This window comes from Centropristis striata, chromosome 3, assembly GCF_030273125.1.
Source record: "Centropristis striata isolate RG_2023a ecotype Rhode Island chromosome 3, C.striata_1.0, whole genome shotgun sequence".
Lineage (NCBI taxonomy): Eukaryota > Metazoa > Chordata > Actinopteri > Perciformes > Serranidae > Centropristis > Centropristis striata.
In genome coordinates this window covers 15,230,173-15,247,222 of record NC_081519.1, presented here as the reverse complement: position 1 = coordinate 15,247,222, position 17,050 = coordinate 15,230,173, and the positions used below count along the sequence as shown (strand labels likewise).

Here is a 17,050-nt window from a genome sequence, read left to right as displayed (position 1 = left end):
CCGTTTACACGAGGACGGTCTCAACAGAAGACGCAAAAGTGGCGTCGCGTCTTCACTTTTTATTCCTCGTTTAGACGAGCATTTTCGGGAGGAAATCTGCTGCATACGGTGATGCAAAAGTGTGTGAAATTCGAGCGTTAAGAGCATCTTTGGGCATGCAGAAGTTTTCACGCCACACATTTTCATCAGCTACTCCTTCCACAAAGTTCTCCACCATCACTAGATCTCCCAGGTCTCGTTCACAGCCGTCTGGCTCGCCTCCGACCAATTGCTGCATCCAGAATGTGATGGAGGTAATTCCAGATCCTTCTCTGTTCACTAATACTATCTGTACATATCCTGTACATTTGGTGGAAAGACTCCTGTAAGTTTATTAGAGCTGCCAGAGCAGCTTGAAGGTCCCACCATGGAAATAATCCCACGTTTGTTTATTTCCTGTACTGGAGCATGTATGTGACGTAAACACATACGTGACGTGAGCAGATCAGATCAGAGTTTTGTGTCTTGTCAGTGTAGACGACACGCTACGGAGGAGAGGATTTAACTTTTCCACTTTGGAAGGTGGTTTCAGATTTTTGCGTCTTTAAGCCCCCAAAACGCCGTCACCGTCTAAACGAAAGGCACTTCCGATAAAATATTTTGTCGTTTTTACCCGCAAGCGTCCTCGTGTAAACAGGGCCTCAGACCCACAAGTTTCATACACACACAGCATCACTACTAATCCACTATGAACCAATGTTTTTATCTGTCTTACACTGCAGAGTAGTCAAGGCAACACTTAAGCATAATATTTGATATATTAAGTGCCCAAAGCATATCACTGTGCCAAACATGATCAGGACACAGGCTGTATAGACGTCAGCACCTTTGGGCTTGTGCCAAAGTACACACAGTGCTAATTCTTAAAGCCAGTCAACAAGTTGTGAAGGTTCAGGCACCAGAAACAACGTGACTTAAAGCGTCAGTGGTATTAATATCTGGTGCTCAAAAACAAAAACAAGATAATGCAATCCAATCATGCTACAACAACTTTGAACTTTTGCCCCAAATCTTTGTTGGGATTTATGATGGCAGAAAAGCATGCCCATGCAAGATCCTGTAAGTCACAATGAGGAACTTTTTATCTAAAATGAGAATTTGGGTTTTTTTTTATTTTGATTCACTAAGTCCTATTCTTTATGCTTCTTATTCTTTTGAATTATTTTGTGTTACTGAATCGTTATTTTGAGAAAGCTTATTATTTTGAGAATGTTTCTCATAATTCATTTTTTTAGTCATTTTTGAGATACTAAGCCAATTTGAGAGACTACTTTTTTTTTAAAATATTAGATAATTGGATCAATAAAGAATCATGAATAACTAGGACTGCAAGCAGTACTGAACGGGCCCTCGCAGTACACGCGTGTCGGGGCATGCTGCCGTCGGGGTGTGTGCGTTACAGGGGCCAGTCTATACCACCCCTATGAATTTCATTGCCTTAAGTGTTAATGTGTGGCCACAGTACCAAATATGAAATTAGACTGCCACCACAGTGCCACCTAGGGGCCGATCAATAAAACCTTAAAGGGTTAAATGCTTAAATGCACAAACTATCCCTTTAATCCTCATACAGTTTCTGAAGGAGGACTCTTAACTGATATGTATAAGTTAGAAGAGGCAGGTAGCAATGGTGGAAAGTAACTATGTACATTTTCTCAAGTACTGGACTTAAAGTACGATTTTGAGGTACTTTTATGTACATTTTATGTAACTTTATACTTCTACTCCACTACATTTTGAGGCAAATATTGTAATTTTTATTCCTCTACATTTAGCTGACAGCTTTACTTTTCAGGTCAAGATTTAAAATGAAAAACATGATACATTTAAAATGATTACCCATTTTTTTTAAATTAAACCACTTAAAAGTTTATTAGGTAGTTAAAATGAGCGGAGTGGAGTCATTCACAGTGTGGTATTAGTACTTTTACTGAAGTAAAGGATCTGAATACCTCTCCCACCACTGTCTTTTTACATTTATTTTTAACTCAAAAGGGGGCAGCTATTCCTCAGCATTACTGATGCACTGGTCAAATCTTAATATAGACTTGAAAATGATCACCAATAGACCATGAACCTGCGTGACTGCAGCCTCGGTGATAGTAGTCTATGAAGTTTAAAGACAGACGAGATGTTTTTCTTGATAAAGTTTAATGAATAAAGTTATTTACAGACAAAGTAAAGATCACTGATTTCAAGGCACAGTTATAAGCATTTATCTGCAGTCTCATTGCTTTGGAAGTTGCCAAAAAATAGACAGTACAACATAAAGCCGCTTACAGTATCTAGCCTCAATTAAAAAGTAAAATGAATAAAAATAAACTGTACAGAAATATAAAGATTCAGTCTTTGATCACATTCTCTCAGTCTGTGGTCTCTTTTTTCTTCTTTTTCTTTTTCTTCTCAGTCAGAGGCGTTTCTGGGGCCTCTTCTGCTGGCTCTGCACCCACAGCCTCAGACTTTCGCTTCTTTTTCTTCTTGGCAGGAGTTTCTGTTTCTTCTGCTCCATTGTCTGGAGCAGCAGCTTCCTCTGGCTGGACCTCTTCTACCTCAGCTTTCCGTTTCTTTTTCTTCTTGGCTGGGGTGTCCTCTGCTCCGTTCTCTGCAGCGGGGGTCTCCTCTGCCTCGACCTCCATCTCCTCGGCTGCCGGTTTCTTCTTTTTCTTCTTCACTACGGGGGTCTCACCTTCTCCATTCTCCGCCTGCAAGGACAAAGAAAAGTACGGTAATGATATTTTATATTCCAAGCTAGGCTTAAACTTATAACACATCGTTTGAGTAGCTGCAATGTCTGACTCACTTCAGTGATCAAGTCCATTGTTTTGGACCAGCCAATGGTTCGGAGTCATGCCGATATAGCATGTCGTACACTGAGACAAGACCACGTGTGGGTCAGATCTCAAATCAAAACATGCCCGTCACATACTACAATTAATGCTTACCTCAGCTTCGGCTTCTCCGTCACCGTTGGCTTCTCCGTTTGCTTCTTCCAACTTCTTCTCGCGCTTCCTACGTTTCTTTTCCTTCTTCTCTAGTTTCCGTTTGATCTCAGTTGCAACATCGGTAGCCTAAAACAATAAAGGTTAGGCGATTACCTTTACAGGACAAAACCACCAGGTTTTTATCTCAAGGATCGTAATGCTGCATCAGGCTCATTAAATCAGTTTGTACCCTCAGTGATGTCAGGCAAAGATTTGTCATCATTCACAGCATTGACAGACTATCAGAGAATTTAAAAAAACACCCTGGCAACAAGTTTACTCAAACAGGATATGACTCATGGAGTACAACCCTGTTGTTTTATTATCTGAACTCACCTCTTTCACAGCCTCTTTCATGACATCAACATTCTTCCGTGGCACGTCACCCGTTTCGTAGAAAGACAAGCGCTCCTCCACCTGTTCACGCAGCTTGTCGCCAAACACGCTTGTGGGTACCTCTGCAAGAAAAAAAAAAATATATATATATATATACACAGAGAAAGTTAACCACAAAAGCTGCTGAGGATTACAGTAGTGTGAAGAAACCTGTGGCTTTGCTCAGGAATTTAGCTTGTCACCACCAACCCAAAGGGTTGAATACTGTTGACGAAAAATATGAGCATCATTGCAACTATGCCACATGGATTGTGAAGCCAACGTGGGCGTTATCCCACAAGATCTCGTCACTCACCAGAGAAACAGTCGATGCGCGAGGCAATGGTGCACTTGTTTGCCAGATATCTGGAGATGCGACCTTTGTTCTTGGCAGCAGCACGTCCGATGAAGGTGGAGTGGAAGATGAGCCCGTACTTGGGGGTGTTGCCACGAGTCTTAAGGGCTCTGTGTGAAAATACAGCTCATTACACATTCACCATCAACAGTTTAAGAAACAGAAAATTTCTTTTTAGTACAAGCCTCGAGTGGCAACTGTAAAACTGATATTTTAAGTAAAGGTTCTATGTTTACATGCACAAATCCATAGAATGTGTCCAACAGTGACTGAACAGCACTCCCCTGTGGAGAAACTATATGCAAATCCAAGTTCCGAGCCACGTCAACGAGAAGCCTTGCATCTATGTGAAAACACCAGTCCTGATAGCATTAACACTTCTGAAATAAATTTAGCCCAGCATTATGGAAAGCAGACTACGCAGTGCATGTAAACACAGATGGCTTTTTAAGTTATCTAAAATCTGCTGGCATGACAAACTTCTGCCACTGTATGCAACACTTCTATGTCTCCATCTAGTTTTTATGATTTTCTACCTCAGTGCTGTGAGTGGCAGCTCAGACTGTGGGGGTGCATGAGGGCGAGAGGGATCACTCCAGAGGACGCTTTAAAAGTTTTTTCTTCTCCGGTCACCCTGCTCTGCTCCTGCCCAGCCCTGCCATCACTGCAGCCACTTCATGCCCCAGCAGGGAGGGGGTGCCCCAGTACCTGAACAGGGCCTTCTCTGCTCCCAAGATCTGTACGGTGGAGGCGGGGTACTTGGCCAGGTTGGTTAGACTGCCGGCGTGGGAGATCAGACGAGCGCCCACCTAATGAAAAGAAAATGGTGTCAGTATGGCATCAGACAGTAGACTCAACGTAGATTTTTTAGCATGGCACAAGTCTGAGGACCATCAGCACCGGAAATGTTTTTCATCACAAACATTCAGGGGATTGACAGATTTTGGTATAACATCATTGGTCACACAGTAATGTCCATAATTACCACAATGGACACATTAAACTTTGACGCACCACTTCTCCGATTAAAGCTGCCAGATTCGGAGCCACCTGGCTCATCTTGGAACGCAGGTACTCCTGCAGCTCCAGCCGATAGGCAGCCAGAGACACCACACGGTTGGAGAATCTCTCAATGTTGATGAGGTCAATGGGAGAGATGTCCATACCTGAAGAACAGATAAAGAGAATGTTTAGCAGAGGCACACTACTACTCGCCTACTTTCAACAATGGGTGCACTTACAACTTGAGTTCAAACTAGTCATTTTAAATGCAATGTGCAGTTGTTTCTCCCGACAGGATCCGCAGCGAGGATTTTTGCCTTCGCTACAGGTTTATGAGAGATAAAGATACTTTGCCCCCCTGTGTTAGTCACCAAGGACAATTGTTGGTCCAAGGTGGGCAAATAAGGGGCACAATGTGGTTTTAAGTCATAAACTCACTTTCAAAGTGTGCAAACAAGCAGGCATTATGAAAGGATGGTGGTATAGATGTGTGGCAAGATCATTTTCTTTACATTGGTATCGTCTAAAGCAGACATGTCCAAACTATTCCACAAAGGGCCGTGTGGCTGCAGGTTTTCGTTCCAACCAAGCAGCAGCACACCAGACTTGACTCAGTTGATCAGCTGATCTCAGTCTTCAGACAGTTGATTGGTCAAACTGTGTGCTTTTGCTTGGTTGAAACGAAAACCTGCAGCCACACGGCCCTTTGTGGAATAGTTTGGACATGCCTGGTCTAAAGAATGAAAAGTGTTTGCTGACCCATGGAGGAACGTGATGCATCCAGGATGGCCTGAGCCTTGCCCGCATCCATCACTACTTCCTCTAGACTCTCCAGACTCTCCTCCGACAGTTCCTTTCTGTTTCCGATGAGTTGAGCCAAGCGGCAGTATGTAGAGTTGTCTGGCACGATCTTGATCAGCTCTGGGAAGTGGTAGCCGTACCATTCACTGCAGACACAAGATGGCGATTGACAAATTAAACACTTGTCACACCACTGTAAAAATCAAAAGCTACAAACTTTGGCATCCACCATTTGACTGCAAATCATATGATCATCTTTTGTTTTTGTGGTGTGAAGGGAACCTTACCGGACACGCATGGAGAAAGTGTTGATGTCTTTGTCGAGCTGATCCAACAGAGCGATGGACTGGATGATCATGTTGTCCACTCTGTTGACATTGAACTTGACTTTAGCCCTGGAGTAACTGTGGCCCAGACCCAGCTGTGCCTTCGAGGCAGCCAGGGCAGTCAGACCTTTCACTAGGGAGTGAAAGTGCAGACGCACACCTAGATAGGACAGACGACAAATAAATGGGTTTGTCTGAGTTAAGTGGAACAAAGCAGGGCAGCATGTGATCAGTGGCTGTTCAGATTTTCAGTATAAACCTTCACGAGTTTCAGGGTCACAATGTCACATCATTACAAGCCACATCATGTATTAAAAAAAGGATTAATATTTTAGCAATACATTCCAGGCATACCAACTCTTAAACCAAGTCAAACAAAAAGCCATCTTAAAAAGAGTAAAAACAAAAAAAATTTAAAAGGCCTTCTCACCTCTGCCTATCTCTGCCACCACCCCTCCTGTCTGGATGGAAATGGTAAATTCTTCTTGTAAAGCTGCTCCGATCTTGGCATCTGAAACGCCCAATGTGGCTTTCTTCTTTCCAGAAAGAGGCAGGTTTGTCTCCAGGAACAACTTCAGGTCAGCATGAACAACACCTGCAAGTAAGGGAGAGGATTTTACTCACCTATCTGTACGCACATGGTTGCAATTATAACTTTCTGCAGCAAAGCCATTTGAAAGAATTGAACCTCAAAAGGCAACTTCTGAATACAGTTGGGTCTGCATTATTAACCCACAGTACATTGAAATAAGTTCTAATAATTTTAAAAATGCTTGATTTGATGCTTGAGTCCAGAGAAAAATGTACAACTACAAATAATGTGGATGAGCCATCTTTGATACAGGGTTTGTACATTTAGGAGTAAATCTAACTTTAAAAACTTTCAAGAAACTTTAAACAAAGATGTACAGACTCTCGAAGACTGTCCAATCTTAACTGTTACTACAGAAGTAAAAATTCAAGTTCAATGAATTCATCCAATCCATTTAAAAAATGTAGTCGCCATATCATATTGAAACACTGCTGCAGTTTAAAAGGCTTTCCTCAGTTGTTCAGGGTTTACATTAAATTGTCAGCACAGTAACTCAGTGGATTGACAGATATTTGAACATCATTACAACTGAGGAAACCACACCGAAACAACAAAAACACCAAAACTCAGAAATCTTACCTTCAGAAATAGCATTCATGTTCTCCAGAGCAGCCTGGGCCGACTTGAAGGGGAAGAAGGCAGCCAGGCTCACCATGCTGTTGAACTTTGCAATGTTCAGCACGCTCTCCTCCACCTGAAACAGACACATACCGTTATCTCTGCTCAGGCCGGAAACAGATTAAAACTGCACAAACGCAGCGAGGAGTGAAGACCCACCTGAGGCAGCAGCATGCCGATCTCCTCCACCTCTTTGACCGTAAACAGCGCGTAGCCCGCCGCATGCTCGAACAACACGTGCAGCAGCACCTGTGGAAGGTAAATGCTTTTACTACAGAGCGAAACAGATAACTACCAACAAAGGTATAGTCGTTACAACAGTCGATGTAAAAAGTTAACGTTAAGTGTGTCGCCAGTCTCCACGTGGTAACGTCAACCTTTTACTTTTTTGGGTTGCACAATAGCTTACAATATTTGGCCAAATGTGCAATACAGTATTTGAATGCTGCATTATTCACAAGCGTTGATTCTGATTTCAGTTTAACGAGCTTATAAAAACTACAAAAAAACTACTAGACGCATCCACGTCGTGATGTTGAACCCACGTGTTAACATAGGCCCATGCGGGAAAGTAACATGAAGCTAACTTATGCTAGCAGCGCAGCTAATGTTAGCCCATAAACACTAGCGTTAACTAATGTGCTGCAGATAAAAGTAAAAGTCGCTGGGTTAAATCAGTATGACTACGGCTGATGGCTATGCTCCTGTCAGTATTGGCAGCATAAGTTGTTTGAATCAAAGAAACACGTTTAGGCTAATGTTAGCAACATGGGTGGCTAAATGCTGCGCTCATGTTGAAAGGCCTTCAGCTGTACACAAATAAACATGTAAAAAAATAGCTATTTCTATTCTTAAAGCGTTGGTAACATTGAAGAGCCTTTCCCTCAATCATACAATGACTTTCTTTGCAATTGCCAAGCAGCCAGCACCATTTCTCTTACCATGATTCTTGAATCTCTGCAGCAGCACGCAGTGCGTGTCTGCTCAGCTCCGTCACCTCGGGAAAAAGACGGCTCTTACACGTTTCAGCACCAGGCCACATGACCCAAATACCGCGATACCAGCATGACACCGCGAGACCTGGTGGAGCAGTCTCCGCCCACCGTATTCACAGAGCAGACAGTTAGCTTCTAATATCGTCACCCTGTTAAAATAATCGCCGAACTCATTTTTTCAAGTTTTGAAAGTTTTAAGTGTAACATATGATATTTATTGATCATTTCACTCAAAGGATGTAACAAAGGATGGCTATTAGGATAGTAATAACACTGTGTAAATTATGTAACTTAAGATAAATAAATGACTTAGGCAATTTTTTGAACGCCTTTGTGACTTAAGCAAGATATGGTAACACTTTTTTTATTTTATAATATTGATGGACGCCGTGCTGTTTCTTGCTGTAGAGATTCTACATACTCGGAACATACTTTTCCGTCCCCACCGATATGCCTCTGGGACTTTCAGATTGAAGGCAAAATGTCACACTACTGTTGAAAAAACAAAAATTGCTTTGATTGATATTTGATATTTAGTTAATAATTGTTCAACAACCACAGTACAGGAGAGGAAGGATGCTAAAGAAAGTCCCCCTCCCACATTTGAACGAATAAAATGTATTACTCATTTGAATGATTAATTGGGTGAATGATTAATTTATTATGTAGTTCTTTGGAATTTTGCAACACAAGCAATATATAGAGGTGCACAGCATAATAATGTCACCCTGTTAAAATAATTGCTTAACTCAAGCAGGAAACTTAACTAACTTAAGAGTAATAAATGACTTAGGCAATTTTTTGAACATGCCTTTGTGACTTAAGCAAGATATGGTAACACTTTATTTTGAAGGTGTCTACATAAGAGTCACACAAGCCTGTCAGAAACATGACATGACAAGTATCATGAGCATTAATGTTACTTCAAAGTGTCATTAATGTTCATGACACATCCCATGTCATGTTTATGACACGTTCATGTCACTCTTAAGTAGACACCTTCAAAATAAAGTGTTACCATATCTTGCTTAAGTCACAAAGGCATGTTCATAATAAATCCGCTTAAGTCACACACTTGACATAGGCCATTATCTTAAAGGGGTAAAATCACATGATCTGATCAACTGAGGATGTAGGCGATTTTACCATAGGTGGCTGGCATCATGAGGAGATGATTTAGGCAAAACAATTTTGCCAAAACAAATCACTTAGGCGATTATTTTAACAGTGTGACGATATTGAAGTTAAATTAAATATAAGGGATGATGCACGTGATATTACATTTTTCTTTTCTATTTATACAAATCCCACAAAAAGACCAAAACCAATAGTGCATCTCTGAATGTTCTCTGTCTTCTATGCCCATTTTTATCTGATGAAATTGCATTGTTAATCCATAAAAAATCAATCGATCAATCAATTTAAACCTCAAGTCAGGACGATAGTGTGGCATGGGCCTCCACACATGAAGCCTGAGCTCTGGGCATATACAAAGGCGTGTAAGCCCAACCACGGACTGTATAAAAATGGCTTGCAGGTATAATATGTATTTCTGTTTAAAATGTATTGTTTTGTCTGACCAGGAGTCCAAAACCAAAAAGATATTCAATATACTATGATAACAGACCTTGGAAAACAGAAAATATTCACAATTTTCAATCTGGAACGAGTGAAGATTTGGGTGTTTTAAATGAATGAATGTTTAAACAATTATCAAAATAGTTGCAGATAGACTATTAAATTAATTGACCAATCATTTCAGCTCTCTCTATGACACAAAGGAATTAAGTAACACAGACAATATTAAATATTTTTTTGGGGGTCTGTCTTTTTATGGGATTTGTTAAAAATAAGAAAAGTATAGAACATCATCAGACTTATCTTTTAAGGAAAAATACAAATGCAGTACTCAATAAGTGACACGTTTGCAGTTATTTTGACTCTGTACTCCAACACACGGGGTTCAAAATAATACATTGACAAATGGTTAAAATTAGGATTTTTTTAGAGCATTTTTTAGAGAAGTCAAAAGGGCAATTTAAAAATCATAGAAAAACTCATTAAGAGCAGTTTTGAAGAGATGAGTTTTTGTAAAGAATTTTTAAGTCAGTAGAGTCACAGATGTTTATCGGCAGGGAGTTTCAGAGGGTGGTAGCAGCTATGGACCAAGGTTTTTTAGTTTTGGATTTTTCATTAGTTTTAGTTTTAATTTTGTTGTGAATTTTTGTTTTCAAATTCAGTTAGTTTTAGTTAGTTTTAAGAGTGAGTTTTCTAGTTTTAGTTTAGTTTTTATTTTTTGAAAATGCTTAGTTTTAGTTTAGTTTTTATTAGTTTTAGTGTTAGTTTTAGTTTTTTTGTAATGGGTATGTGTTGGGTGCGTGATTCAAGGAGGTCATAATAAATGTTTCCTTTGTTTCCTTTGGTTTATCATCTCAGCCCCAATAAGGTTATTAACTCTTACAGTTAAGGATGTTTTGAATTTTGGTTGGAGTGTAAACATCCCAGTCTCAGTAAACATATTCACCATGTGTTGCATGTTCAAATAGAAACACTGAATTATGAATGAAAAAAGTTGACAAAAACGAAAACTAAGGACATTTTCACTATAATTTTAGTTAGTTTTAGTTAGTTTTGTAACCACAAAATACAGTTTTAGTTAGTTATCGTTTTTTTAAAACTCTAGTTTTTATTTTTATTTCAGTTAACGAAAATGTTTTTTCAATTCTAGTTTTCGTTATGTCATTAGTTTTCGTTAACTATAATAACCTTGCTATGGACTCCCTAGGTCTTTTCCATAGAAGCTGCATCAGAGCACATTATAAAGAGTTTAACAGTAGGAGATGAAAGAATGCAACAAGCTTGTGCGTCATTGCAATGTTACAGGAAGTGCTGCAGAAGAGATACAGAGCTGTACTCATGTCCTTGAATCACAATAAACCAGATATAACGGTGGCAATATTTTAAAATTATCCACTCCTGCAGAGTACTCTGACAGCAGTATATACCCAACCTGTGTTAGCGTTTCACCGTCATGCAGGAAAACGGTTAAGTGTCACATGTAGTAAAAATGGTTATTAAAGTTCTTTAGAGTCATGAGGTTTCTGAGGAACGGATGTATGTGGCTCTGTTTGTACACACAAATAAATTACTGGCAGGTCATAAATTTCACATTGTGTTGGATATTAGTTTAGAGCAGAGAATTTATGACAGACCTCTCTGGGCAGATCACCTCCTGGCTGCTACACACACACACACACACACACACACACGCACACACACACACACACAGACAATTAAAGTCCAGTTCATATCAAAAATAATAATATTTTTTCCTTTCTCTACTTAGTGAGTCAAATGAAAGTAGAAAACAGATTGAGCTCTGACTCTTAGTTAGCAGTACAAGATGTTTAAGATGTGAGTTTTAACTTTTTCAGAAGTTTTTTTGGTTAAATAACTACAAATGGGTTTGTTTGCTGCTGTCAACTGTGATAAGTGTTGTAAAGAAATTACACTGAAAAATGATTTCTTTGTTCATTCAATTCTCAGATTCAGAGTCATCAGACATATTCAGTATATGCAGAACATATGTGTCCTGTGGCTCCCACAACCAAGTAACCAAGTACATTTACTAAAGTACTGTACTTTACTTTTTTATACTGTTAATTATCAAATTTTGATCCTTGACCTTCAATCAACTCAAATATCTTTATTATAGCTACTCTAAGTTCCTCCCATCCCGTCAAAGAATAAAATGGATAATTAAAAAAGTATTTAGAATTAAAAAAAATAAGTAATAATCTTAAAAAGAGAGAATAAATAACATTTTGCTCAGGGAATCACTTAGTCTAAAAAAACAAAAAGTATATTTGTTTTCTGTATCCTCTTAAAGAAAACAGGCTCTCTTCTGTTTCTTCTTCTGTCTCTAATCAATAAAAACAACACATAATAATAAAAATACTAAATATATTCAACACATAAATTAGGATTCAATGCAATATCATAAATTAAGATAACACTTTATGCTAACCAGTAGACAAACCTTATGTAAAGGAATTAAATATGCTTCACCTTAACTACCTTCTAGATCAAAGTGACGTACACATTGATGCATTATACACAGTTGTTTACAAAGATGAAATTCCTTTTTTTTTTACCACTTTGCATGAAATGATTGTGACAGTGTGATTTATTATTGACAGATAAAGTGTATATCTTCTCAAAAAATTATTAATCAATCTCTCCCAAACATATCACAATGAACTGAAATGACAAATAACAGAGGATTGTGTCTGAAAACTAAATTTTTCCAACTTAATTGGCCACCGTGTAATACAAGAAGATAATACACATTATTATTATATTATATACTGTACTATTATTATTATTATTATATACCGTCTAGTCAATATAGCATTGTTGCATCATATCACCAGTTTAATTATTACCGTCATCTTGCCAACCATCCTACCAACTGATGTTCTTTTTTTAACTTCTTAAGTGTCCTTGTCCTTGTTCTATTCTGTTTTTTTCTATTGTTGTTTTTATTTATGCTACCTCAGTATTTTATTTTATTTATTTATTTTATTTTATCTATCTATCTATCTTATTCTAAAGTGCCTTCACCAAACTTTGAACCAACGACTTTCATTTGTAGCTGAGTATTTCCACACTGGGCTATTGCTTCTTCTACTCAAGTATAAAATCTAAATCCTTCCTCCACCTGTGAGGCATCAATGTGTCCTTTTGTCAACCTTTTTCAAAGGCCCACACACACACACATGCACACACACAAGGCATGCTGAGCTTACTGCCCTAATAAAAAAAAAACAGCGGATTCCTGAGTAGTATGTGTGTTTCCAGGAGCATGGAGGAGAGTGCTTGAAGGAGCCTGTTGAGGAGCGGATGTGAGGGAGGACAGTAAAAAGCTTCGGGGATCAGCAGAGGGCTCGATATAAAGGCTGACGGGGACAAACTGACGCTCAGACCTTTGGAGCTCTGCTCATCTTAAAGCACACTTCCTTAAACAACTGACCAAAGCTGACACAGCACGTGAGTAACGTATGGCTTCCTCTGCTTCTCTGTCCCTCCTACGATCTTTCTCCTCTCTGAATCCCTGCCTTCTTTCTCTAACATTTGTCTAAAGAGCTGTCTTGCTGTTGTAAGTATGACTGGTCCACTCCGGCCTCTTATCATGTCAGTGGAGCAGTTTGTTGTTTAATACTTCCAAGCTTTTCTTCCCTCCTCCTGTCTCTTTCCTTATCTCCTATCTATTATTTGTCCAACGTCTTCCTTACATAATGACATGGGATCTCTGGTGTCCTTCTTCCTCTAAACTCTACTGTATCAGTCACACACACACACACACACACACACACAGCACTTCATGTCAAATACTGTATGCTGACCTATTTTGACTGCCGCCTCTCTTTCTCACTCACACATTTTTGTCAGTGTCCTGGCCTCAGTGCCACTCACCCCTGTTAGTGTGGAAACACGCTGTGCTGTATGAATCGACAGTTCTGCATGTATGCCTATGAGCAGTATGTGTATATACAGTACTCGTGTGTGTGTGTGTGTGTCCAGGAGCAGGATGAGCATGCGCGGAGCAGTGGCTGGTTGCTTGGTGCTGGCGTGCCTGGTGGCGCTGCTGGCGGAGAGGACAGAGGGACACATCACCTTCTTCAGTCCAAAGGAGATGATGCTGATGAAGGTAAGTGCCACTTTAACCCATAAGAACCTAGAGCCAGTTATCCTTGAAGGAAAGTTATGGGGGATATACCAGCATTTCTGATGTGTTTTCAAAAACACTAAACCTAAATGTCAAAGATCTGTGATGTGACATAAACATTACATTGGCAGTGGTGGAAGAAGTATTCAGATTCCTTAAGTTAAAGTACTAATACCACACTGTGAAATTACTCCACTACAAGTAAAAGTCCTGCATTCAAAACTTACTTCAGTAAAAGTACAAAAGTATCAGCATCAAAATGTACTTAAAGTATCAAAAGTAAAAGTACTCGTTTTGCAGAATGACCCCACTCAGATTGTTAAATATATTCTCAATATATTATTTGATAATTATTATTGATGCATTTATATAAGCAGCATTTTATTTTCTCAAGGTAGGGCTCATTTTAACTATTTAATATGCTTTTATGAGGTCTAATTTAGAAAATGTCACTTTAAACTTTAAACCGATCATGTTTTTCATGTTAAATCCTGATCTTGAAAGTAACTAAAGCTGTCAGCTATATGTAGTGGAGTAAAAAGTACAACATTTGCCTCTAAATGTAGTGGAGTAGAAGTATAAAGTTACATAAAATGGAAATACTCAAGTAAAGTACAAGTACCTCAAAATTTTACTTAAGTACAGTACTTGAGTAAATGTACTTAGTTACATTCCACCACTGTACATTGGAGCAGATAGTATTATATACTCATATATATAGTATTTATGTTTATAATATTTCGTATTTTGAAATTTTAAAAAAACTAGACACAAATTTGCCTTTTTCTCTGCATCTCCACAACATCTATCAAAAGTGTGACATTATTAGTTCTGTTTAACAACAAATTATTTTTTAGATTTGTTTTTAAGTAGCATAATAATAATAAATGGATAATAAATAGATACAAATAACCATGTGTCTTTTTGCTTATCAAAATTGTGACTTTAATTTGTTCAGGAAATATGGTCAAAACAAGTTAAATCCAATACAGGACAAACTATTAACGGATTAGAATTGTTAAATGGGTTTAAACTTAGCCTAGTAACAAAAAATAGAAGATCACCATAGGTTCTTATGGGTTAATAGTGATGCCTGGTGTCTTTACAGTGCAAACATACTGATACTAAACTCTCATTACAGCTTTGTCTTACATAATGTTTAGCCTCAACGATTAATCGATTGTTGTATTTCATCTGACAAATATTGGCCCATCAGAAATATCTGTCGGTATCTTTGTATATGTTGCCCGATATGCGCTGATATGAAAACTGTCTGTACAGAATATATAATGCAGAAAATGATCCATTAAATATTTGTATTTCTTCTTTATTTTTCTATACTCAAAATACAAAAATATGTTTGTTTGTTTTTTTCTAAGTTTTTATTGCTAGAATTAGTTGACAGTGTAATATATTTTATGTTTAATCTACAATAATATTAAATATTATTTAGTTATATTTTTAAGAAAGCAGCCTTCTGAGTACCTTTACAGAGTCAAATTGGTGAACAATCCACATTAGAAAGTCTGTTTTCACTCCAGCTCAAAAATTGACTATATGAGCCGCCATATCTGTAATCTTTTCCTTGACCCTGAGCATCAGTTTGATTATGTAATGTGATTTTGGACTATGTAGTTTGTAAACACACATCTGAAATGATTAGACCAATATTTTGATAATCAAATAATTACGTCATTCTGTTTCAAGTAAAAAAGCCAAACATTTATTCCAGCTTCTCCATTGTGAGGTTTTGTTCCTTTTTTCTGTCTTTTGTTTTAGTAAATTGAACATATTTGAGTTTTGGTGTGTTTGTTGAACAAGACAAACAATTTGATTATAACATATTGACTCTAGACAAATGTAATTTTTCTGTATTTTTTAACAGTAGTATTCAGTCAATTTTATCCAACAGGAAAGCCTTAATAACAAATCCACACCCATTATTTTTTTAGTTTGGTGTTTTAGTTTTGCAAAGTTTGACTGATAAGTGGAGGTAATATAGAGAAACAAATAAGTTTATTGATAAGGTATTTATGTGGGTATTGGGGCTTTCTGTGCTTATGTACAATGAAAGAACAATGAAGTTGTAGTTGTCAATTCTAATGTCTAATGTCATTTTTTCAGGAATTTTCATTTGATAACAATGTGTTTCTGTGCTGCAGGAGAGAGAAGGAAGAAAGGATATGGAGCCTCGGTCGGAGGACCTTCAGTTTGAAGAGGTTACAGTCCAAGAGCTTCCTCGGGTGGAGCATGGTGGAAATCCTGTGAGCACGCACGCACACACTCTCTCTCTCTCTCTCTCACACACACACACACACACACACACACACACACACACACTTCTATCTTTGTGCCAAACCTCATTGACATAATGTATTTTCCAGCCCCTTCCCCAAACCTAAACTCAACTCTAATAATAAATAAAACAGGAATAAACACTAAAATACATAGATTCATTGCTTTTTAAAACAATATAAAAAACAATAAATACAAGCAGACCATAAAACACTAAAGCAAGAGCAGAGTCTCATGCGTGGTTAAAAGCCAAGGAATAAAAATAGGTTTTAAGATGAGTTTTAAAAATGGACAGTGAGGAGGCTTGTCTGATGTGCAAAGGTAGCTCATTCTATAGTTTGGAACGTAATTGTAAACCAAATCTTGACCCTCGAACAAACCTTTGAATAAGTGAGGACCAGCCAAAAATGTCCTCACTTAAAACCATGGTCCTCACAATGTAGGAAGTACAAGAACACACACGCGCACACACACACACACTTTTTACCACAAATATGGCTGCTGTTTTCGATAAAGAATTGTGTCACTGAATGCAAGCCAATAACACTTCCTTTGCGTTTCCAGGATAAAACGGTGGAGATTGCTGTCCGCCTTTCACCCAAACAGCTAGATCACGTGGTTCCGGTGCTTGAAGAGATCATCCATGAAATAGTGGAGGAACGTCAGAAAGGTACAAGTGTACAAGAGACACTCAAGATGGCTTTTTATCTTTTTTTTTATTATACAAAGATTACAAGTGACAGTGCTCTGATTAAAAACGTCTTTGGTGACCGGACTGTTCTCTCACTATCTCTGCTTCTGCAGCTAAATAGCATCCCAGAAGAAACCAGGGGATGAACGCTGTACAAATTCTTCAAAAAGCGCTGAATGCTGAAATGTTTTATTGTGTTTTAATGAATCAGTCAATAAAGGGAAGTGATTGTGTCATTTCTCCTGTTGTCAT

General features: G+C 38.3%; 2 protein-coding genes and 2 non-coding genes across 4 annotated transcripts; 1 reads left to right on the top strand and 3 right to left on the bottom strand.

The window, feature by feature from the left end:
• Positions 1-2,173: 2,173 nt before the first annotated feature.
• On the bottom strand, positions 2,174-8,105 carry nop56 (NOP56 ribonucleoprotein homolog; the record flags this gene model as incomplete). The annotated part of the gene is made up of 12 exons (XM_059329186.1): positions 2,174-2,741; positions 2,982-3,107; positions 3,357-3,478; positions 3,712-3,860; positions 4,459-4,559; positions 4,765-4,916; positions 5,512-5,699; positions 5,841-6,039; positions 6,310-6,474; positions 7,051-7,165; positions 7,249-7,338; positions 8,031-8,105. Coding segments are annotated over 12 exons (1,821 nt in total), but the record flags the coding sequence as incomplete, so codon positions are not given.
• Positions 3,183-3,248, bottom strand: LOC131969223 (small nucleolar RNA SNORD57). The gene has a single exon (XR_009394106.1). It is a non-coding gene; the product is annotated as a small nucleolar RNA SNORD57 (small nucleolar RNA).
• Positions 5,030-5,153, bottom strand: LOC131969229 (small nucleolar RNA SNORA26). The gene has a single exon (XR_009394111.1). It is a non-coding gene; the product is annotated as a small nucleolar RNA SNORA26 (small nucleolar RNA).
• On the top strand, positions 7,199-17,036 carry mlnl (motilin-like). Its single transcript, XM_059329188.1, has 6 exons — positions 7,199-7,347; positions 12,945-13,133; positions 13,674-13,794; positions 15,975-16,076; positions 16,672-16,777; positions 16,912-17,036. Exons 3-6 carry the CDS (start codon positions 13,675-13,677, stop codon positions 16,917-16,919), a joined length of 336 nt encoding a protein of 111 aa, XP_059185171.1. The 5' UTR covers positions 7,199-7,347; positions 12,945-13,133; position 13,674; the 3' UTR covers positions 16,920-17,036.
• The last annotated feature ends 14 nt before the right edge of the window (positions 17,037-17,050 follow it).

Coding starts and splice junctions, on each gene's coding strand:
- mlnl (XM_059329188.1), top strand. CDS start 13,675: ATGAGCATGCGCGGAGCAGTGGCTGGTTGCTTGGTGCTGGCGTGCCTG. Junction 13,795..15,974: donor AGGAGATGATGCTGATGAAG/GTAAGTGCCACT, acceptor TCTGTGCTGCAG/GAGAGAGAAGGAAGAAAGGA. Junction 16,077..16,671: donor TGGAGCATGGTGGAAATCCT/GTGAGCACGCAC, acceptor TTGCGTTTCCAG/GATAAAACGGTGGAGATTGC.